This window comes from Idiotropiscis lumnitzeri, chromosome 9, assembly GCF_059441095.1.
Source record: "Idiotropiscis lumnitzeri isolate Australia: NSW breed Sydney's pygmy pipehorse chromosome 9, RoL_Ilum_1.0, whole genome shotgun sequence".
Taxonomy (NCBI): Eukaryota; Metazoa; Chordata; class Actinopteri; order Syngnathiformes; family Syngnathidae; genus Idiotropiscis; species Idiotropiscis lumnitzeri.
This window is the reverse complement of record NC_142399.1, coordinates 10,139,614-10,164,386: the sequence shown is the minus strand read 5'-3', so window position 1 is coordinate 10,164,386 and position 24,773 is coordinate 10,139,614. Positions and strand designations below refer to the sequence as shown.

Here is a 24,773-nt window from a genome sequence, read left to right as displayed (position 1 = left end):
GTCATCTGTAATTAATTTTAGATAAGAATCTACCCAGCAACTTTTCCTTCCTGCGCTCAAGGCATCATCCACATCATTGCTATTCCTCACTCAAATATTCGCACCCTTGATACCCCGTCCCAACATGTCTCAGGTGTGCTCTCTGACAACAGGTATTAAAGAAGCTCAGATGGATTATCAAAGCCGGGAGCGCGTCAAATGATTCAACGTATTCACAGAAGCGTTCGGGGGCTGGCGCCTGAACGTGACGCGAGGGCTTATTAGCCAGGTTGCCTCGTATGAATTAGAAGTGGGAAGATAAGGAATGTAAACGGGGCAGATTAAACAACTTTGAGGGAGAAAGAACAAAAAAAAAAAAAAGACTTCAGAAGTGCAAAAGCGAAATTCGTGTAGTGCAAGCAAAACCCAAAGACAGGTCATTAATAAAAGCAGGACGTGTGTTCACACACTGAGATGTCTTTGTAGGGCTTCACTTTCATATTCATGGAACTGGATTCAAAAGTCAGCTTTTTTGATGGACTTTTTTTTTTTCCAACTGGGCCACTTTACAGATACGACAAATGCAAGGGAACTACAAACATGGCTGACTTTTGTCAAGGGCTGTTTATATATTGTTTCATCAAACATGAAAAATTGACGTGACAAAGGAACATGATTGATTTATTTTACGGCACATTTGTTTGTCGGATTTTGTGGCAGCATAGCGAATGCGTAAAAGAAAACTGTATTTCATATTAATGAATGGTTAATTAATTTTCCTTATTTTAGCATAACTAAATAAATCAGATATTGTTTATATTATGTAATATTTGAAGAAAACCTTGAAAAAAATATTGCAAGTTAAATTGCATTTAAAAATAAAATAAAATAAAAATCACAATTAGATTACTTGTCAGAATCCTTGAGCCCTACGTGTGAACGTCATTTTAAAAGTGTGCTGTGATGTTTTTATTCATGGAAATAAATCCTTTCGAGAACCGGCTCCGGGATGAGACGGATTCAATCAAAATGTCACATTGGAGCGACGTGCGTGTATCCCATGCATATGCTACATGTATGCTAATATGTCCACAGCGATTCGGGTTCCAACATAAGTCGGCACACATATTGCATGCTGTCTTGCAATACTCTCTCACCCCTGACAGATTCTGTCAGGCTGATTCCGTGCGGGGGCTCCTGAGATGAAAGTATACAATAAATAAGCTTCAAATGCAATAAAAGGAAATGTGAACAGATGCTGCGAGCATGTCCGTGTGTGTGTGTGTGTGCGCGCGTGTGTGTGGTCACAGTCACCTTCTGTAACTACAACTATAATAAACCTTAGATTAAACCTTGACTTACGCGTTGACGTCATTTGTTCGGTGACAAGCTCGGAACTCAATTAACCTGTGAATCAAATATTTGAAATTCAATTTATCATTTCCCGCTCACGAGATGGTTTTTATTTTAATATGCTTTAATAAAAGAAAAATAGCACTAAATTGTATTTTGTTCAGAATGTTACCAGTACCAGTATTAGACCTCTCAATAATTTTGATACAGCCGATACAATTGCGTTTCAACTCAAATGAGATTTTAAAAACTGACTGTTGCTAATCATTTGCTGGACACAAGCCTATCGCCAAATGTTTGCATGATTCTTATGTCACCACTTTTCATTCTACTCTTATGTCAGTAAAATGCATGTTCTATATGATTTAAGTCTGGGAATTGACATGACGTGTTTTCATGTTGGCTTTTCAAGTGTCAACGTTGTTTAAATGGGAGTAAAAAAATGATGCTGGAACGGAGTACTTTACTGCGGTGGCCTTTCATTTGTTGCCAGGGGGGTGTAACAAGCATGCTCTATTGGATTTAAGTCTGGAAATTGCTCTAAATCTAATACTTTTGCTCATCTGAAATGTGGTGTTTTGTTACAAATACTGTCACATTTGCTTGTACAAAATTGTGTTCCTGCTCTCGATGGAAATTTCCAGAAACCAAAGTTGAAATCCGGAATTTTTGTCTCATGTTCTTCTTATTCATCATAACCAAATATTTCTAGGAACAAAATGGAAAGGAAATGGCCTCGCTGTTGCCATACTTTGAGGGGATACTAGTTCCGTGAAAAATCCACAACAGCATGTTTCATTTGTAATCTGCCTGCTGAACTGACACAAAAAGGTACTTTTCTCCTTTGTTGACTCGTCATCCCAGACAACGCATCCTACCTGGTGGATGAACACCTGCGCTGCTCGGGCGCTCATGAGCAGCACGGCCCTCCGCAGCGTGTCCCGGTAGCGGTTGAGCTCCTCGGTGCGCAGCGTGCTGAAGAGATCGTTAAAGACCCGGCTGACGTTGCGGTCCACCCTCTGCAGGGAAACGTCCAGACCCAGACGAGAGGCCTGGTCCATAAACGTCTGTAAACCGCGGATATCTGACGGAAACAGAAGAGAACAATGTTGACAACATGTTCCAGAAGGACGCGGCAATCAGTTTTCAGGCCACTGTGGGCAAAAGGGGATGAATGTGACAGAATGTTGGGGGGGCAAACATGACTGTGATTGCTATGGGTGCCTGGTCAGAATTTTTAATTGTCTTAAAAAAATTTTTTTTTAAAATATCCCAGCTTTGACTGTCCGCTGGGCAAGATACCGAACCCTAAAACAGTCTTGAGGTTGGCATTGTAAACTCTTCTCAATTGCCTTATCTGACCGAAATAAAGAAAGCACTTTCGTCCCATTTGGCCAGAATTTGTCACAGTTCTCAGTCGCCGGTTTTGTTGCGTTGAATCACGACTCGTCCTGACGTCTAACTGTTTACAGGCCCAGCAGGAGAGCTTCATTACAGTCCATCATTGGCACAAATGTGCTTTAAACCTGCCTGGTGTCCACCTTCCTGCCTGGACACAAAGTAAGTGACATATCAGAAGCGCGTCAGAACAGAAAATCTGCGAGAAAACGATGATGGAGAAAACAGCTACAAGAATTGATTTGATCAGCAATCGAAAATTCTCGCCGAAGGCATCATGAGAAGCAGGAAGTAGCATGCTAACTATTAAGTCAATGAACAAACAAATGATGATAGTTCACTGATTTTCCAGTTTTGGCGAAGTTTACGGTGTACTGCATGACGTAGCGAGCGCTTTCACAATACAGTAGTGCATCGTAAACGTTTAATGCGCCTCATGAGGCTCTCTCTCCACTTTTACGAGGCTCCTCCATCGCTTTTCCATTTCGTCAAGCCCTTCTACTTTTACTCATTAAATGTCATTTATTCTCATTTTCAGAAGGGGATCAATAAGATAGAGAAAGTGTATTCGAGACCTCAGAGGTCGGCAGATAAATCCTCGCCGCTGCTCTCCGCGAAGATGACGTCCCGGCAGTGATGCGTTTGAAATTTCAGCGACAAATGCAATTTTCACCCTCCCACAACGGGGTCTCTTTCATCTTTTTTTATTTATTTATTTTTTTAAAAAGACGTTCACTGTGCCTCCTGAAATATGAGAAAATGCCACTTTAAAAAGCAAATAATATTCAATTGAAATGTAAGCTTTGCATAATGAATCACGCTATTCGACACCTTTGCTCGGTTGAGTGTATTTTTAGGAGCGGCTCGAAAGGCTCCGAGGCAGATTTGGCTCTCGAAACCAAAATGTGACACAACACACACCAAGTGTTCCTCTTTTTGCTCCCTCCAGTTAGCAGGAGATGAGACTTCAGGCGGTTGCAGTTATAATAAAGTTCTCCAAGGACTAGCTTACATTAATGATGCTGTTTTATTCAATTAAATTGTGTTTAATTAAACTCTTTATAGTCCTTGCTGGGTAAATTTGATGGTTGAGAAATACTGAAATGATTTTCTTAAGAGCATTTATGAGTCAAAAGAAAGATTGGGACAATTTAAAACAGCTTCCAGATTTTAATAAAGGCTGCTTGCCATGCTTTAAAAAAATTAAGAATTACAGCACACTTAATATCCAGTGGACGATGGAGATCACAGAAAAGAAGAAAAAAAGAGGGTGCTGATAAAAATTTGATTGTTTTCCTTCTGCGAGGCAGAGCAGTTATGTCACCAGGCGGCCAAATAAAATTGTGTAGCGGATCTGCGCATGTGGCGCATGCAGAAGTTGCGACAACTTTGACGAACATTCAACTGCGTGCCAACTATCAGAAGCGAAGACTGCAAAAAGCGTTGACTAACAGCAATCTGTGCTCACTGTGCAGCTCTAGTTAGGGAGAAATTCGTGTGGGGGCGGTGTGATGAAAATCAACCCTTCAGCAAAGTTCACAATGGCTCGCCTGCAGATGCGTTTTTGAAACGAGACAATAACTTTAACTTCCTGGCACATTGCTTTTACTTCCAAAAATATATTTCACTATTTTTCACCATTTAAACTCACTTCACATATGAACTGTTACAGTTTATCCTTGCAGTCATAGATCAGAAATGCAAATCGCTGTAACTCTTGACTGAGATCTCCTCAGAAGGAGCCATCGAGGACGTGTGAAATCAACCGGCAGAATAAATGGGAGCAATTTGATCCAACACAGCGTGGCAGATGAGAAGCGCTAGCTGAATAGCTAGCTAGCTAACCAGCTAACTTGCTGGTAAGGATGCAACTGGTCCCAACCGGTTTGGATTCGCAGCACCAACCTCAACGTAACCCGGTTTTGAAAAAGAAAATAGCACAAGGAGTAATGAATTAATTCTGATTTGGAAGTCATTCGTTACTGTCAATAAAAATAAGGGAAAGTGATTCTGAGGGCAAGTCCGAGCAGCATTAATAACAAGAATGTCAAGAAGAGCTTGTGCATCATGATTAATTCATTGCGATACTTCAGTCTTTCAAAAACTTTAGCCAAGCGAGTCCGTGTCTTAAAAACGGCAACTTAACGATGACTCGAGTCCCCCGCCTCTACCATTTCAATACATATATTTTCTTCCACAGATTCTCTGAGGTTATTTATGCTTTCAAAATTGGCTGAAATATTCTTCCTAAAGCCTACTATAGGCATGCGTCTGTTTTTGAATGCAAAGTTTATGCATTGCAATTCCAGAAGCTTTGATGAGACCCGCCTTGTAGTGTTTTAGTAGCGCAGACATGCAACAGGCAAAAAGTGCCCACACAATACGAATCAATAACATTAAACAGTGGGAGTGCGCCGGCGCTAATTGAGTTGATGTTTAGCTGCTCAGGGCGAGGTATGTAAATGATCTTCAAATGAGTTTTTTTGACCTGGTCGAAGCGGCATAATGGTGCGACATTGCCGCGATGCCGTTGCACCTGAGGCGAAACTCAAACAAGCGCTATGCAATAACCAAGCAAACCTATCAAAGCGCAGCGTCTTTGCAGATAGGATGCGATACACTTTTGCTGCATTGCAAATTTCAGACGGCGGGCCAAAATGGGTTCTAAAATTTGACAGGGGGGCCGGACCAGGAGCAGATGGATGGAGTGTTTTGCTAACCTCACCTCATTGGAGGATTAAAAAAAACGTTTAATTTTAAATGAAAGTGAAAAAAAGCATTACAACAATATATATGTCTTTGAAAACCCACAGCATTTAAAAAATAAAACATTAACAAGGTTTATTCATTTATTTTTTTTTCAAGTTCAGCGGGCCGGATTAAAACATTTAATGGGGCCGCATGTGGCCCCCGGGCCATATATTGCCCACACTTAGCGTAAATAACAACTGTCACTGCTGGACAAAAGTGTTCAACATGCAGAAAGAAACATGAAATCAAATCATTCGTCAACTCCGTAGCTGTGCCAAGCTCCGGAAATTGAAGTGGCCACACTTGGCGGCGCTACTTTGAATTGAGCGGACATTAGCTCGGACACTTTTTATGACAGAGCGCAAATATGATTTGGAATCTAAACGCCATTCCGTCTGGCCCCGCGAGGTGACAGAAATGAATGGATTTTGGCAGCAAACTTACTCATCGTCGTAATACATTGTTGATAACCACACCGAGGCTCCTGTTTTCAGGAAAAAGATGTTGCTTCTACACAAAGCCCACGCAGCGTAAAGTTAAATGCGATGTGACGAATTACCACGACACCTACATTGTTTTTCTCAATGGCCATATTGCCAAATTTTACAAGTGCTCCTTCAGTGTTATTACCTCCCCCAAGCACAAGTGAAGGGAGGGACTGGTTTTATGAGTGGAGGTATTTTGTTTACAGTATTTCACTCGCTATAAGTATGGTAGTTCGTGTGGAAATAGCCCATGAAGGACACAAAAATATGTGAGGTTGAGTTTTTTTTTTTTTTTTTTAAATCTAGTTTCCAAGAAATGTTGGTCTGAAAATGTGACATCTGGTGACCCACCTGCAATGTTTGAAGCCTCTTTCTATTCATGCGACAGCAAAGCCGAGTTCATTTATTGATGTCGCTGCAAACGAACGTATCATATAAAGGTCAAATGTAAAGCAAAGATATGTTTGCAAGTACTCTACGATGGACTGACGTCAGATATTCATCTTCTGTCTTTAGATAATTGGTTGATTGGTAAAGATTTGATCACGTGACCAATCGCTGTAAACAAAAAAACATTTTGGGTGTTTAAAACCATTCATTTAAGTTGGAGCAACTTTAAAATATAAATTGACATTTATGGCAAAAATGTTAGCACGACAAAGATAGCAAATTAAATTTACTTTTAGATTTAAATTGGCGGAACCGTACAAGGAACAATTAGGTCTGCTATTATTTATCATCCATGTTAGAATTGTGAGACTGACGTGCTAACCACAAGTATCCGTGCTTTTATCTCCAGTAGACTTGATTATTGTCATGTTCCGTAATGGTCTTCAGGCTGGACTCCCTCAAAAGAACATCGCGCAACATTCAGAACAAAAAGTCCCAAACAAATCACTCCAGTCTGAAAGGCTTCACATTGCCTCCCAGTCACCTGTAGAATCGACTTTTACATTTTGCTTCCGCTCTCTAAATCACGAAATAGTTTCGGTCCTGAATACATGAAAGAAAATCCATCCATCCATTACCTGAGCCGCTTCTCCTCACGAGGGTCGCGGGTGTGCTGGAGCCAATCCCAAAGGACACCCTGAACTGATTGCCAGCCAATCGCAGGGCACCCAAAGACGAACAACCATTCACACTTACAATCACACCTAGGGACAATCTAGAGTGCCCCCTTAGCCTGCGATGCATGTTTTGGGAGGAAACCGGAGTACCCGAAGAAAACCCACGCAAGACACGGGAGACCGTGCAAACCCCACGCAGGAATGCCGGAGCCGCAATCGAACCCTGCACCTCTGAACTGTGGCAGACATGCTCACCAGACAGCCGACGTGCCCCCACATGAAGGAAAAGGCAGCTTGAATATAAACCTTGACAGGATCTGAAATCTGCCGACTCAGGTGTCAATTAGCGGAGCCCAGAGTTCAACGCAGTCAGTGTGTTTTGGTAACCTCGCCTCATCGGAGGAAAAAAATACCTTTAATTTTAAATGAAAGTGAACAAAATCATTCGAACAAAATATATGTCTTTGACACACCACAACATTTAGAAAATAAAACATGAACAAGGTTTATTCGGGCCGGATTAAAACGTTTCACGGGCCGTATGTGGCCCCCGGGCCGTAGTTTTGCCCACACCTATTCTAACCATATGAAGAGCAGCTACATTCAAACCAGTTTACTCTGAACTGCCTTCGCTGTTTGTCCTGGGTCAAGAGGTTAAGCAGCGAGCAAACCGTTATAGATTCTCATAAAAACTGTTGCAGATAAAGTCATTGGAGGACTGCATTTTTTTCCCCCGCATCGTTCCCTGGCAGCATCCTTTAAGAGCTGGACATTTTAACTGAGCCAGTGAAGCGACCACCGGCGTAATCCAGTCACAGCAGGTGCCGCACCATCTAACACCCAACTCTCTGATCCTTAGCTTTAAAAGGCAGATTTCCTTCAGACTTTTTCCATGTGAATTTTTTAGCGTGAAGCTCCCCTAACATGTTTCCCGGCGTCGGTCTCACTGGAGCCAAAACGCTAGCGGGGGGGCTCCCTCTCGGACTGCGGCGGTGCAGCAATGAGCGTATCATGATGAAAGGGCTCAGAGGTTTTCACCGAGCTGTCAAGCGACGGCGCAATCCGAGCGGAAAAGCCCGAGACGTGGCGATGCTTTAAGCCCATGTTTACTCACAACACAAGAGATGAGTCCGTTAAAGTGATCGCAGAGACTCTTACAACGATAATGCCGCTTCGTCCTGCGCATGATACAGTACATCTTGTCTTAACGCTCAAGCATGGAAGTGTCTTAGTGGGATCGGAGCACAATTTCCGAGACTTTATGTCATTTGTTGCGATCCAGACGCAAATTCGGAATGAAACACGCAGTGGGGATGTCCTGTTTGATGAGAGTAAAAAAGCAAAAGCGAACGGAAGCGCACGTGAGTTTACAAAAGAAAAAAAAGTTTTATCTTGCATATTTATATTGAAATGTTTGAGATCATCAAAAAAATTTCAATATCTCACAAAGATAACCAAATTAAATGTAAAATGTTTTTTCTAAAAAAAAAAAATGTAAAAAAAATTCAAGCCCATCTGTCCTTATCTGAACAAGTAATTGTCGCCTGAACCTCATAACTGGTTGTGCCACCCCTGGCGGCAATCATTCAAATCAAGTATTTGCGCTAACTGCTGATGAGTCGTTTCGATCGCTCAAGATGAGTTTTGGTCTTATTGTGCATGAACTGTCCGCATCTCAATCCGATTTCCAGTCTGAACTGTCACACCGCTACAACCCTTTTTTTTTTTTTTTAAAAGACATTCAGAGGTGGAGTCGCTGGCATGTTTCTGGTCCACCCTCTTTCTACCCCGAGAGTAACTCAGCTTCAGTGCACAAGCATGGCTGCACATTCGCCTGCAGAATTTTCTTGTCGACAAAGGAATTCATTGTTCCATTCATCACAGCAAGTCGTCCAGGTCCAGAAGTAGCAAAGTAGCCCCAGAGCAAACACATCACGCTTGACAGTTGGCATGATGATCCTTTTTTTTTTTCCCATCAAATATTGTGTTATTTTTATGACCGGGGCACAAATCTCCCCAAAAAAGTTCAACTTTTGTCCTATTGGTCGACAGAATATTTCACACAGAACCAAATCGGTTTCCTTAGAATTAACATTAAACAGGCAACAACCGAGACCAAACAGCAATGAAAATAAATCAAACGAGATTTCACGGCAAAAATGTATTCCACCAATCTTCTTGCTTCATTTTCTTGTTCATTATAAAAACTTGGTCCAACTCAAGCTGGTTCAATACACTTAATCAACCGTTTGGTAAATAAAACAATAAAAAGAAGAAAAGAATCAAGAAGGTGCAAAAAAAAAAATAGAAATTAGTTTTGCAAACTTTTTTTGTAAACTTTAAAATGCTTTTTTGCCAGTTTTATTCCTCTAAAAAAAAACAGATTAAAACTTCAGCGCCACAGGTAATGAATCAACAGAACAATCAACACGCATCATCATAAAAGAACCACTTGTCTCTTATCTTTTGAATGTCGAACCTTAGTCACACTCAAGTGATTGCCGCTATTATGTTCCTTTAACGATCTGCAGCAATCTTACTTACGGGAGGATAATACTGACAACAAAGTGTCAAACTATTAACCTGTATCATTTAGACTACAGTTTTTCTTCGTTTGACACCCTGTCGGTGTTTTTAATGGAACACCAATTAGCCGAAGGTCACTCGCACCTTCCCGTTCCTTCACAAAAAAAAAAAAGACGATTTGACAAGTTAGTCGGCGGAGTTATAGACCTTACGACTCGGCCGAGTGCTTAATTGAGATGGAGTCAAATAACTCATTGTGAAGGCGTACAAAGCCGGCGCGGCGTCTCACTAAAGGGTCCGCCGCCGCCGCCGCCGCTTTTGTCGAGTGCCTTGTTTTGTTTTCCGCGACGTGTCACCCGTGGCGAGCATCTCCTCGACGATTCGGGCGCGCTGCAGGAGATTTCCTTTGCAGTTTGTCGCCTGCCTGAACGAATGAGATCGAGCGCCCCCCCCCCTCGCACCCTCCCACTTCACGCAGTTTAATCAAGCTCACATCTAATCCTCGCCTAATTCTCTGCTGTGCTAACATGACTAAGCACTAAAGGAATTTGTGCGGGAGTGTCAAGGAGAGCACGTAATCTCAAGCAACACACTCGAGCGCCTTCCTTAAGAGGGTTCGACACATACTGATAATTGGACGCAACTTTTCATTTTCAGCCACTTTCGATTAAAGTCATCAAAGGTCATTTTGTCGGATGTCTCCGTTTAGGAGTGACTTTTCCTCCTCATGACCCTTATTTGGACAAGCACTTGAGAAAATGTTCATCAAAAGCCTTTGACAGTTCTCCAAGAAACCAATTAGACTCTTTTTGCAAACAAAAACAAAATCATGGTGGAATATATCATTAGATAGGGAGACGTTTTATTCTTGGCAGAAGTTTCGCAGATAAGTTGATATTTTAGCACACTGGGGGAGGGGGGCAACATTTGCTAATTAGTGCTGAACACCAAATGCAGAAAGGCTGCTGGGAATGTCCTTATTACCTGGCAGCCAAGTTTATTACTTCGGAGGAATTTCCAAAAACGATTGCAAGTCGTCCAGGGGGAAGCGCATTTAACAGCAATTTAATGGCGTAATCTAATTGGATGAATTCATCTGAAGAATGTGTGATTAACTCATTCACTTCCAGCTGAGTAAAAAAAAATGGACCTTTGACGTCTTTAGCCGTCAATGGCAGTAAATGAGTTAAATCTCAATCGTTGGCGGCTGAGGTGCCTAAACTTCCAACATTGCCATTTCGCTTCCTCATAATTGACGTGACAAGCCGAGAATGACCTCCAAATCTTTTTCTTCTATTCAAAAGCTGTGCTGACCTTAACTCCAAAGTGCACGACTGCCATCTAGAGGGATCTGTTCACCACTACACTTGCTTCCAAGCTTGACATGCCGCCCCAGCCCAAACCGTACCCAACAATGAAAATGCAAATTCCAAAATACGTTACTAGACGTCAGCGGCAACGAATGAGTTAACTGCCAAGCTTTTGAGACGACGCCATCAAACGCGGGTGCGGCATGCCATCAAATTTGGGTCGTCATTAAAAAAAAAAGGTACAGTGAAGCGCTTGTGCACTCCTGCTTTAAATTTGTGCTTTTCTCCCGTGAAGCTGCTAAAAAAATAAATAAAATAATAATAATAAAAAATCAAAACCCATTTAGCCAGTGTTCCTGCAGAGCTGATTCCCCGCACTCTCACATTCCCAAATTATGTATGAAAATTTACAATGACAAAGTGAACTAGAGGCAAAGCAGCGAAAGTGCTTCATGCGAACCGATGTATTACGGTCGATTGGAATGAATGAGCTCTACAGATTCATTACATTGAGCATCATTCTGCTCCCACAAGCGGGTTGCGCATGCTAATAAAACACCCCATCATCCAAGGTTGACGACTGAAAGCCTACAACAAATATGAATAGAGCTGACAACACACACGTGATAACAAAGTTCATACCATGATATCCTTTCTTGCATTGAGCTACACAAGTAGGATAAAGGTGGATTTTCCAAAAATATTTTTCGATACAGCTCTCGATTTGCATTCATTGCTCTGTCCCACAAATTGAGCGTGCTCATGAATAGTGAAAAGCGCTGCTTGTCATTCCGCATCCTTCAAGAAGGTGCTTTGGGTGGTCTGTTCATCGCCGTGTTACTTGCAACTGTTAGATAAAAACTAAATTGAAATAATCGATCCCATCTTTTTGCACTTAGTCACACTAGATGGAGACGCAACGGAGGCTCGGATGCTCACTGATAAGCGCGCTTCGTTTGTACTTGAGAACACCTCGCATACAAATTGCATCATCGCAGCTGACGCAATCCACGACAGTCGGTGGTCCTTGCAGTGAGGAACGACTCGTGAAATAAATAAGTCAGAATTCCGATTGCATGTTGTCTCATCAGGGTTCGACAGATTTTGACCGCAAATTGTCCATAGGTGTGAATGTGATTAAAAATGCAATTATGATAACATTCAATTAAATTATTTGCTGCATTTTTTTTTTAAAGTTTATTCCAATGATCAAAAATTGATTCCATGAAGTAGAATCATTCAGGTTAAACGGAAATTATTATTTGGATGAAGTAATACAGCCAATTTAATTAATACATTTCAACCCATTAAAAATAATTGGCATGCTTCACCCAACTAAATTAGTTTAGATGAAGTGAGCATGATACACTAAATCAATTATTTACAGTCAAAAATCAAAGATTAGCTGCGGTGGATTAATTAATTTTTTTTTTTCCCAAGTCCACCTAAATGTTTCCTTTTTCTGTGTACGATCTCATAAAAAAAAAAAAAGCAGTTTGTAGGTTATCCGATGTTCACCCAAGTTATCTTCATGTTCTCGACTTACTTTCTGGCAAGTAAGCGCTTGCCCGCGAGGAGATTGCGCATTGTGTGTAAATTGAAGCAAAACAACAAAAAACATGATCTTGACCTCCTTTCTTTCCACTTGTATTTTTCTGCAGGCGCTGACGCTTTGGCCTCAGTAATCGTGCTGCAAGGACAGCGAGCTCCGTAGCTACTCTGACTGCTCGCGGTTGAGGATCCTTTTTAATTTGACGCTGTAGAAAAAAAAAAAAGCGGGGCGGGGGCTTATGAAGTCGTCGACAACCCGTTCTGTTCACTTTTCAGGTTTTTCGGCTTTTATTCGCCAAGAGAAGCTCATGAATTGATGAAAAGATTTTTCCACACGGAGCCCTGATTGGGTTCATTAGACGCAACATCACCTGTGGGTTCCACCGTTCACCCAAACAATAAAAAGATAAAGCTCATTAGCACCCGCGATGGCGCCAACCTCAGAACTCGCGATGGCTTCAAAATCAGCGTCGGCGAAGTCCAAACGCAACAACGTGGTGCGTCCGTGCGCGGCCTTTGCCAATCAAGAGTTCACACGCAGCCATTTGCCTTTTTGCCAAGGAAAGGTCGGGTCCGCGGAGTCGCCGTAATGAGTGCAGAGAAACGAGAATGTAGAGCGTCTGAAAATACAGAAGACACTATTGGGACACACTTTTCTTTCATGGTGGCACAGATGATCCAATTAGGCTCTGATTTGTCTCTTCGTCTGGATGTTAATAAGAGCCGCCTATGCTATCCTGTTGTTGTTGTTGTTTAACAGCGCCGCCCGACAAGCCAGATGGTTTGTTTCCCAAATGCATCTGGGAAAGACACTGCACAAAGTGTAGCGCACTGGAAATGGGTCGGAACTTGAAGAACTAACTTATTGGGCGACTAGTTACATTCATGGGCGGCATGCTCCAAATATTTTTTTAATAGTTTCAAAATAAAAATTCTTTGCTGATAATTTAGGAGCCTACGGCAGCCGGGAACGGTCACAACAATTGCAAACCCCGCAACATAACAACACTGAACATGGGAAAAGATGCAAAGCAGGAATAGTAACAACAATTGCGACGTTAAATCTTACGTCCACACGATATTAATATCGGCCTGGTCAAGCAACTCCAGGGTTGAAATTCAGCACGTGTTAACGTAATACGTTCACTACTTCAAATCAAATCTGAAAGTCTGCAGTTATAAAAGCACATGTCGTGTTTCATTTCCAAGCCATCATGAGGGTATTAAGAGCCAAAAAGTTCACCATTTGGTGCTCACCCAGTAAGACGGCGTCATGCATCATACATGATCTTCGTCAAAACATTTTTGTTGACTCCGATTGGTTGCGTCGTCTAATTATTCCTTCCTTATTCCCTCCTCGCTCGCATCTTTCTTCTCCTTCATTTTGCTTGCTAACAAGCTCTACAATGGCACAAGTGGAGTCTCCGCCCCCTTCTCTCCTTGCAACAAGCGCCGCTTCGGTGTAACCAAGTCTCAAGAGAAAGTTTTGAAGTGCTGACAAAAAAATTTAAATGAATGAGACGTTTTCCATATCAAGCCTGAATAAAATATCAATCGGATCGAGATTTGACATATAACGCGGCAATATATGTGAAAAAACAAAATAAAGGAGGCTTCTTGTGAAAGGGCTCTGATATGGATCTCTGTCTAATAAAAGAGACTTCCACAGATCTCCTCAAAGGACGTGCAAAGGCCACCGTCATACATGATTTATAGGTGCGGCTCATTTCCATTGACTGAGCATTACATTGTAATAAACATTTGTGCAGGGTTGTGGGCTGTGACAGAACACCAATTGCTCTAGTCTACTTGAGTCAATTAATTGGTGGCGTACTCGAGTCCCGTTCGCACAGAATTTGTTGTGCATCAGTGATATAACCCACATGTGCCTTTCACACAATGCTTTTGGCGAGTTGCCGATATTAGCGTGTGCTGATGCATCTTGTGTGCTCATGTATGAAATAACTGTCGGACAAGTCAGTCTTGGGCGTTCAACTTCATACTCTTATTTTTTTCGCTATCCGCTTTTTTTTTTTAAGCCTCTGATACCAGGTTGCAAGCTATAAAGCAAGGGTCAGCAATCCTGTTTGTCGAGGGCCGGTGTTCTGCCGGTTTTCCATCGTTCCCCGCTGCAACACACATGATTCAAAGAGTCAGATCATCAGCGTGGTCTGTAGAAGCTAGATATGATCCTGATCATTTGAGTCAGGTGTGTTGCAGCAGGGAGAGACGGAAAACAGGCAGGACACAGGCCCTTGAGGAACAGGATTGAGGATCCCTGCCGTAAAGGTTCCATGATGGGACCTTTCACAAGCGGGATACAAGCTAGATCAAGTTATACCGTTACAAAATGCTAAGCTAAACAAAACGGCTCAGAGGAAAGTCCCTTTGATGTTTTGCTATCAGGAATCCAATCAGATGAACCAAATCTTACCATAGTCACTCTCGTAGAAGACGATGAACTTCTGCCAGTACAGTTCTGAGACCAGGGTAAGAAGGACGTCACTGATGCGAACAGGCGGCCGGGCGGCCAATGTGTAGCTCTCGCCGTCCGGGCTGGGGTTGAACTGGCAGGCGGTGCGCGGAATGCCGTCGCCGTTCCTCTGGATGAACAGGTGAGGGATGTGCATGGCATCCGTCAGGGACTGCAGGGCACTGGCGGCGGCGCAGCCCGTGGACGTGACCAAGGCCAGGATACCCTGGTTCATCAACTCGCATGCTGGACAGGAAAAAAGAAATCTATAAATTGACTGAACAGTACAAGGGATAAAAAAAAATGTGAGATTTCATTTGTGTTATAGTACTCAGAAATTTGTGTTGTTCTTGAGACTGTTCTCAAGACCAGTTTTAAGGCTCTTGGTTTCGGCATTCGACTTTTTTTTAAGGCAGTCACATATGGGACAGACTGGAAAAAAAATATATATTGTTATATCGATTTGAATCGAGTTTCCTTTTCATAGCCCGATATCGATTCATAAAATCATATTTCGATCTTTTTCCCCATAAATTTTCATGACGTCATGCGAGATCTTGTCTTTGTCTTGCACGACCCCATTATCCAAAACGCGACCTTCTCTATAACTGTAAACAAATAATACATCGTGATGCCAAGTCTCATAAGTCTCCTCCACTATCTAGCCATCGAGACATCCATCCATTTTCTACATGGCGGATCCAGTTGACTGTCGCGGATCGTTGGAGCAGACTCGCGTCAATTAGCATCTCTCGCTAATCCGACAACCTTGCGGTAGCGCAAATAGCAATCCGCTAAATCCAACTTTCTCATCTTCCTTTCAACGGGAGAAAAGAATATTCTTGCTTGCTGTCTTTAGTACGATAAGACAGAAAATATGATCCAAAGAGGCCATTCTGCCGCAAACAAGATTTAACGACGGGAAATGATGGAATGAATATCACAACAAGGCACAGAGAACAGACACCCCTTTGGAGTCAATTCGCAAAGCCGCCAATTTAAAACCTAATTTTGATTCATTATGCAACAAAGTGTTCTCATCTGGGCTTCGGAATGGAAGACAGGTCTTTGTGTGCCCCGCTGAGGATTACGGCTGAGCCCCTGCGCTTGAGCTGAGCTCACATGAAGCAAGCAGGAGGTTGCTGCTGATGTTGTAAAGTCATGTAAAGCAGCGATGAGGAGCCGCTCACAAGGAGGCCATTCCGAAAAGGAGACGGCTCACCAAAACCGAACAAGCGACATATCCGCCGTCTTCCGCTTTTGATTGACATGCCGAATATACGTTAATGAGCCAAAATTAAAACCGCACACACCTGTTTTGAGTTGAGCAGGTCTTATCGTCACTACATTTTTTTTTATTTACGTTTGCAACTCAGACTTTTTTATCCTCTTAGGGTGGATCAGGACGTCTGCCGGGAACGGCGCCAACATATCTTTGAAAGATGAAAATGTCATCTTCAGCATTATTAATATGTCAGCATCTGACCAAAAACAACAAAAAAAAAAACAACAAACTAAAATAAGGTTTGTCTGGCTTGGGGTAAATGATGCATTAGTGGGAGTAAACTTGAAGGGCATGTTTGTCGTCCATCATTGAGTTGTTTGACAGATCATCAGAGTTCGATAAAGAAGTGCAATAGCGTCGTATCAAAACAGATGTGACGGAACACACACATCACAATCTTCAGTACAAATCTTACGTCTTTGTATCATACATTCGTCCGTTCCGATGGTATTTGACAGCTCCCGGGCGTCTACGAATGCACCAAAAAAATCCGCTCACTACTCTGCTAATTAATTGATTAGCTGACTTAAGAAATGGAGTCAAATGCCAACGACGATCCTATTAAACGAAGGTTGGATCTCAACTGTTGACCGAGTACCTTTCCCGATTTAATCTCATCATGCAGTCCATCAAAAAAAAAAAAAAAAAAAACATCCGCATTTTAATGCCTGACGAGTTGGAAAAGCCATTTTGGAAAGAGGCGCATTTGATGGCAAATTTACAATCCAAGACACAAGGTCTGACACTCAGACAAATTGCAGCGGGGAAAGTATTGCACAAAACAGCAATCCAATGCCCTCCCGAAGCTTTTCATACGGCTCAATTATGTAGTCTGCTTGAATAATGGAACAATTCGGCACAAGAACAGCAAACAAATGACAGGTCACGTTAGAAAAAAAAAAAACTTCCTATACCAAGCCTGTTAAAAAGCCAAGTACAGCTACACAAACGGCACGTACAATGCAGGAAAAGGGAAAATCAATCATGATTCCAGGAGACGTGGTAAGAAAAATAGCAACCGCACTCCAAGCATACCACTGTATTGCGCCACAACAAAATCACAATAGTAAGGGGCTGCAAAATAACAGCGAGGGAGAATGGAAAAGAAGGATTGACAGCCAAGTGGGATTGTATCGTACGAGGACAACAAAGGAGTGAGATTGAGTAAGGCTTTGAAGCGTTTTGGGAAATAAGAAGGGAGATTAAGCGAAAATGCAGGGTACTTAGTACAGACACTTCAGTCAAAAAGTGACCCAATATTTTTGGAACCCATAAAACCAAACAAAATTGACTTAAATTAACTGCATTTTCCGATAACTGATAACTCATTTACTGCCATTGGCGGCTAATGACGTCAAAGATCAATTTTTTTTTTTTTTTTTTACTCGGCTGGTAGTGAATGAGTTAATCAGCCAGTTTATTAAAAAAATATTTAATGAATAAAATAGCTTTTTGAATTATAGGAAGAACTATTTTGACATTAGTCATTTAGTATTTGTTTACAACACAGAGAAAAATCTGCAAAAAATGGTCATTTTTATTTATTTTTTTTAATATTACAATTTTTACTTTTACAACACCATGATGCTATTGATTAGCCTCTCAAATGGCCACCACACACCAATCCGATGTCGTAAAGTTGGCACGTCGGACCGCAAAATGACCGAAGAACACACCGCAAAAGCCAACGGTGACGCTAACTAGTCCGGACCTTCGGCGCATGCGTGAGAAGTCGTACAGGGGGCATCGGCGGCGACGTGTAGCCTTTGACGGTCACGGTCTTTCATGAATGAGAGCGATTACATCGGCTTCCATAGAGGAGATGTGAAATTGAACAAAGTTCATTTAGTTCTCCAGAAATTTTCAACATTTTTCCGCTTTCGTCACTTCCTGTTCTAGTCCAGTGCGCTGATACGTTCGCTAACAGCCAATCGGAGTGCTCGGTTTGTCCCGACATCCCAATGTTGAATCGTCTGAACACGCCCCCGAGACGAGAAAAGCCCCGCGAACAAGCCCCAAGCTCAGATGTCAAACAGTTCCAACTCGCTTTAAATCCACCGAACCTCAATTGGGAGACCTTCATTTTTACGCGTAAAGATTTTTGTCAACATCCAGACGCAAAATTAATTTTCAATGTTCCCATATTGGCAAAAATGAGGCACACATACACACTCAAGCCCTGCAGAAAGTCTGCTGACAGGCAGGAGGAGGGCGACGCAGTCATTGCCAAGGATGATAATGGCGGAATAATGACCTTTAAATGGTCCCTGTGAAGTGGTCGGGATCCATCAGTCATTCCCTGGAAGCTATCTGACACCTTTGTCACCGCCGTGATACATACATCTTCAAAATGGCTTCTTCGGACTACATCATTCTTACAGTATCTTCACACACACCTTGTAAGGTATTTTTATGCATCCGGACACTTCCACTTGAAGATGGATGCCCAAATGAAAGAGTTGTTTCTTCTTGACGGACGGATTGATCCAAGGACGATTTCTCGGATCAATGGATGAATGCTTAGCTGGATGGATGAATAAAGGGATGGATTTTTTTTTTTTTTGGGAGATGGATATCAAGTAGCAGCCGGTAATCACGCTTTTGATCAGCGCAAAGAAGCATCTCCGTAGCAGATACGGCCACTGAACAAAAGCAAGTGAATTTTCGTCCTGGGAGCACCTTGTTCACTGTCGTCAGTCGAAAAGAAAAAAAAAAAAAAAGACGATGATGATGATGATACAGACGTCGGGACAGAGAGACGTTTCAATTTGGTGTGTTTGACGATGAAAACAGGATCTCATCTGCCTGTCGTCTTGCCCCGCGTGATTTAGGGACATAATACGACGCGACGCGACAATGGCACCCAATGCTTTCGTCTCATTGATTTCACGGCCAAAATGAGGCGGTCTCATTTGAAGATGCGCCGCGCCGCGACTCGGTGCAAAGTCACAGGATTCGACACGGGACTCACCGCCGAGGCTCGCGTTTGGAACGTCGCCGACACAATCTAGCCTGCTGCGAAAGTGCCGTGACGGATCTAATGGAGACAGCTTATGCCACGTGTGATCTAAAATTACCGCTTTTTCGGATGTTTCAGACGCTCTCTCGTTTGTGCATAAAACATGGAGAGAATAGAAGGGCCGAAAAAAAAACTTTTACAAGAAGCAAAGTCAGAACTTTACATGAACATTGGAGGGGAAATGATTTGGGTCAGATGGTGTTCTGTTTGAAAACGTGCAAAAATAATAAAAAATAAAACAAATAAAATAACAAAATAAATCAACAAATAAAAAAATATAAATAAAAAATATAAATAAAAATGTGCAAATAAATAAAAAAATAAAAATAAAATACTAAAGTAAAAAAATAAATAAAACAAAAAATAAATAAAAATGTGCAAACAAATAAAATCAAATAGTGCACAAAGCATGGGTTGGAACAAAAGAACAGGGCAGGTGAGGTGACAATTTTCTATAACTTGGGCACTTGGTTGTTTGCGCGATGGCAATGCGGCAAACAGTTTTCAAGAGAAGCTTGAGGACAGCAAGAAATTGCAGCAGAGCTGCAAAATGCAGACTGTAGGAGGGAGGCATTACTTGTCGTGGCTTGGCCCAGTCTCTTTTCTATTTCAAAATGTGACAAAAAGAAAAGAAGAAAAAAAAAACTGCATCGACCACGTCAGGCTGAACCGATGAAAACCAACAACAAAAATAATGGAAGAGAGCGAGGGGTGTCCTGATTTGGCTGTGTGCTTTGTGTTGTACGATCTTGATTTTTTTTTATTTTTTTTTTTGGGGGGGGCTGAGGGGGACATGCAACTTTCTCAACAAACAACAGCAATACGGATAGTAAAAGCAACTATTGCTAATTTGACTTCATACGAGTGAAACCTTCTGAACCTATGTTTAAAACAAAAACCAAAAAAAAACAATAAAAAATATGAGGCAATCAGCATGTTAACTCATGCACAACACTGTCTCGGTTTAACATCCAAACGTCCTACAGCACTGCAGTTTCGGTAACAATGAGTCATCCCCCTGCAAACAGCCAGCCATAAATCTTGCCGTGCCCTCACTTTTCGGAAGATAAACATCCGCGGCCCTCTATCCTCGCTTTCACTCCCGCTGTCAGACTAAGGTGAGAGTATATTGTCGTCAATACTATCGATGCCAAGGCGGCCGTGTCATCTATGCCGTGATGTAGTACTTCACGGGTGTAAATTGTCCCCCGCAGACAAGTGACAGGCAGCGCGGCAGAAATTGACTTAGTGCGGCAGATTTTATACAGAAAGCAGTCGTCAATGAAGCCCTCACACCTGCGCGCACGCACACACACGCGCACGCACACCCCGCCCGCGCGGCTCGCGAGGTAGAGGAGGTTGTCCTCTAATCACTGCCTACAGCTGTCCCCCGAATGTGTCTCTACATAAAGCAACCGCGACGATAGGAAAGTGTCGTGAATGTAAAAAGTCTTTTCTCTTGCCATCGGAATGACAATGCAAGAGAATCTTGCGTCACGTATAGCTTCCAGACACGGGCGTGCACGCAAGTCGCATCAAGTCAGCGTGTTCATGTGAGATCTCAGCTCGGAGCACAAAATGATTGAAAATGCTTTGCTATTTCTTTTTTTTTTCTTTTTTATACAAAGGGGAAGCAACTTCGCCAGTGATTAGTATATCTGACGCAAAATGTCGTGATTTTTTTTTTTTGTGCGTGCGTAACGATTAATTGAAAAACGATATAAACTACTCAAAAATCGATGCATCGATGTGAATAACTAAATAATTGATATTAAAAATGATTTGTAGTGATATTAGTCAAATCTATTGTACATTTACTTTAATGCTTAATTCTGTTTAGTTAAGGCACTAACAAAACACTGACGAGACAAAAATGTAGTGCACTTTCAATCGCTTTATTTATAAATAAGAAAATTAATAAGAAGATTCACACACGACTTGCCACAAGTGGCGCCGAGTCGCTTAAACGCGGACACGCTGTCAGAGTGGCGAATGGTTTCGCCAGTTAACAGCAAGCCAAGGCGAAACTATTTGCTGACTCCAACGTCCCTCACTGGGAACACGCATTCAGTCAAAGACAGACACAGATATTACAGTAATGTAGAAAGTGACCATTTTGTATTTATTTTGTTTTATTAAAAAATTTTTTTCAAATTTCGCTGTTTAATTAGTTGCACCATGCATATGCCAGAAGCTTTCAAATATAGCCTAGATATATTTCAATATTAAAACGAATATTGGGACGTAACTTTGCCGATTTCATCTACGGCAGGGATGGCCTGAAAAGTAATCGCCGAGGTAAGCGAGGGATTAGTCTATTGCCATCTTGGCGGCACTTCTGCCCAAAAAACAGATCAAAATTCTTTTTTTTTTTTTTTTTTTAATTAAATTTTTTTTTTAATCACAAGCCCTAAAACAATCGAAATAAGCTAGACGTCCAGCTGACATAGTTAGGAATTGTCGATTGAGGTACATTCTTTGTTTTGAAAAAAAAAAAAAATAAATAAATAAAATGAAATAAGAGTGTGGAATTTTAACTATTCAACATGAATATTCTGCGAGGTTTTCTAGTTAACTTCTCTTTGACTGCACTTTAATTTGTCTTCCCACCAGCTTTAAACAACCTGAGCACTTCCCTCCGGCTAACGGGTCCAACGTCGTCGTTTGCATTCAGCGCGATGTTTGTTTCAAACGCGCGAGGTCGAGGAGCTCGACCACGCACATTGGCAAACGCCTTGTTAAATTCATATCGCGCCGACAGTGTTCATCAAAATTGCAGTTTCTCATCAGACTTTCCGATACGACGCATGCTTGTGTTGAATCTCATTTGCTCGCGCAGGTGGAACAAGTCTCGTACTTGCCGTGAATGATGGGAAATCATTCTCAACAGTCACGGTATTTATATTTGTCACCGACTCATTTTGCATCTTGAAGGAGCTTTTTTTTTTTTTCTTTTTCATAACACTGACATACCTAATGAACTGTCTGTTTGGTCATTTTGCCGTCAGGTAGTCTTGTGACACTCAGCCTGCCGTCAAGTGAGAGTTTCTTGAAAATAACGGGTTGACTCAGACTCACGTCGGGCCGTAAGCTGAAGGCCACCTGACCACACATGACACACTCACGGACACACTGACTGGCAGATAAAGTGCTCACGTCTCCAGCAGGGAGCCGAAAAAAGGAAGCCACACAACTCCTTCAGAAACAAACTAAATATAAATCTGCCGCAGTAATTACACTTTTAGATTGGACTGTAGCGCAGTAGTCACCAGCATTATTTCCACCGCGGACCAGTTCTTACAAGTAGCTAACTATGGCGGACCGGGCGGGGGTTGAATGGGGTTCCATTTGTGCCAAAAAATATGTCGTCACGCATATTGTCTCTGTATATGTGCATGTGACGTGTCGTGTCACGACGTCGTTATGTCGTTAGACAATGACGTACTAAGACGTCGATGGTAAGCGGCACGGTTAGATGTCAATTTAAGTTGCCAGTCTTCCAGCCACACGTGAACTCACTTCTCACTCAAGAACGTTCAACAAAGTATGCAAATTAGTAACCGTAGTAAAGGTTAAAGTACTGGGAGTTAGTAGTATTTTCTACAACAAAAATAAAAAGTGATGTTGTGAAAAGACACATGCACCTATACAGAGAAAGTAGGTGTGATGACTTTTGATATTTGGCACAAATGGAATCTCATAGGCCAAATATTGTGCAGAACGGGCTATGTGGTCTGTTTTTTTTTAAATTATTATTATTATTTTTTTTTGCTAGCTTGTGTGTTTAATATTAGTGTAATGGAACGGATACGCATGTCATTTTGACATTTATCAAGAGTCCGATGTAACAGAGAGAATATTTTATTTATTAATATTTTTCAACCATGAATGATAAATTAACTAAAAGTACTGCAAGTTTTTTTTTTTTTTTTTTAATATCTTTAATATGCGCGGTCCGCTCCGAAGTGGCCTGCGGCCCAGGATCAAGCCAAGGCGCGATGGTTGGGCACCACTCCTGTAGTGGATTCACCGCACCCGTGCTCGATGAAAATCCACACTACAGGAAGACCACAGAAAAAACACTCGAAACATTCAAACTTCTTCAGTCTTCGTCCTGCTTGAGGAAAGTTCAATTCAAGACTTTTTTAGATGTTTTTAAATTCCATTTGAAATTAAATTCCTATTTCACAACTCTCAGACTTACTCGTACAGTATTACTGTAAACCAACAACAACAAAAAATAACGCTTGCTTAAATATGCGCTATATATCGGGATGCTAACGAACAAACGGGTCATTCCATTTCCTGAAATAAGAGACTTGCATTTTCGCCCACTCGACTTCATTATTTTTTGCCTTGCAATTGACATTTAACATAATTTGCAGTGCAAATTATTGGTGCTGTTTTTTTTTTTTCTTTGTCACAGAGGAACATGCGATGATGAAGTCGCTCTAGTTCGACTTAATGAACATGAGTCACGGTAACACGGAAAACACGTTTGCCCCAATCCGATCATTAACCCTGCCACGGAAGGAGATGAATGCACGCGGACACTTCCAGTGACTCTTTATTTGCATATGAAAATATGCTCAGCAGCGCAGGTACGGGAGACTCATGCTCCTCGCGATCATGAGGAGAAATTTACAGTAGCTGAAGGCAACACATGTCAAGTCTGTCGTGACAAACAGCACAAAAATAGGGAACAAACTGCTGTTATTGATTCGAGATGTGACTTGCCATTAAGCCGCCACCCCATTTTTTTTCTTTTTATTTTCTTACGTTATTAAATATATTAGTGTGTTGTACGGCTACAACTATTCCTAATCGATTAATCGATAAATCAGATAAATAAATTATTTGTTGCATCCCTTTTTTTAAAAAAAAAAAAAAAAAGAAGAAAAACAGGACATTGTTTCAAATTGACAATTTAGAGGCTGAAATTTCCGGGATTTGGACAACTTTAAATCAAACGAGATCCCAAATCAATATATTGATTTGCAAAGACAATTCTCAAGTACTTTGATAAGCTTCCGCTTAATCAATGAACTTCTACTCCGTGTATGAATATTTTAAAAGAGAATCTAAAGAAATTGTTATTCTGTAAGTTTGTTAGCGTACATAAAGTAGTATTTGGTCGCCGGCCAATTTTTTTTTTACACATTTTTTTGACTTCCTGACATCCCATGATGTGTGCATTTAAGGGGCGTGGCCTTGTGAGTTAGGTCAGAAGCTACGTTGTGGTTGACAGCAGTTCATCACTTCTGACTCAAATTTTGTCTCATGGGAAAAATTTGACCAAGCATTGCTTCCTAACTTGAAAAAATCATTTGTTGTGGCTTTCATAAGGAAATGTTTCAAAGTATTTTGCGATTGACTGAATAAATCACCTTTTGGTTGGGATCCAAAAGTCAGCAATTGTCAGGGTCCGTTTCCGTCATGTCTTGTTTTTGTTTATGTTTGCTCAATGGGCGTGGGGGCGTGCCCTTCCAGCGCGTGTCGTGTTGGCTAGAGAGACGCGCCCACCAGTCACGCACCTGTTACTCATGGACTCCTTGATCACCTCGCTGCGGGAGAGA

The 24,773-nt window shown here is 41.7% G+C and overlaps 1 protein-coding gene across 2 annotated transcripts in view; it reads right to left on the bottom strand.

The window, feature by feature from the left end:
- The window catches only part of grid1a (glutamate receptor, ionotropic, delta 1a), a 248,434-nt gene that overhangs the window by 79,168 nt on the left and 144,493 nt on the right, over nucleotides 1–24,773 (bottom strand). For both annotated transcript variants that reach the window (XM_088305175.1, XM_088305176.1), the window contains exons 3-4: nucleotides 14,855–15,139; nucleotides 2,211–2,416 (exon numbers count right to left, since the gene is read on the bottom strand). In XM_088305175.1, the coding sequence (XP_088161301.1) occupies nucleotides 2,211–2,416; nucleotides 14,855–15,139 (491 nt within the window). The remainder of the gene's footprint in view (nucleotides 1–2,210; nucleotides 2,417–14,854; nucleotides 15,140–24,773) is intronic.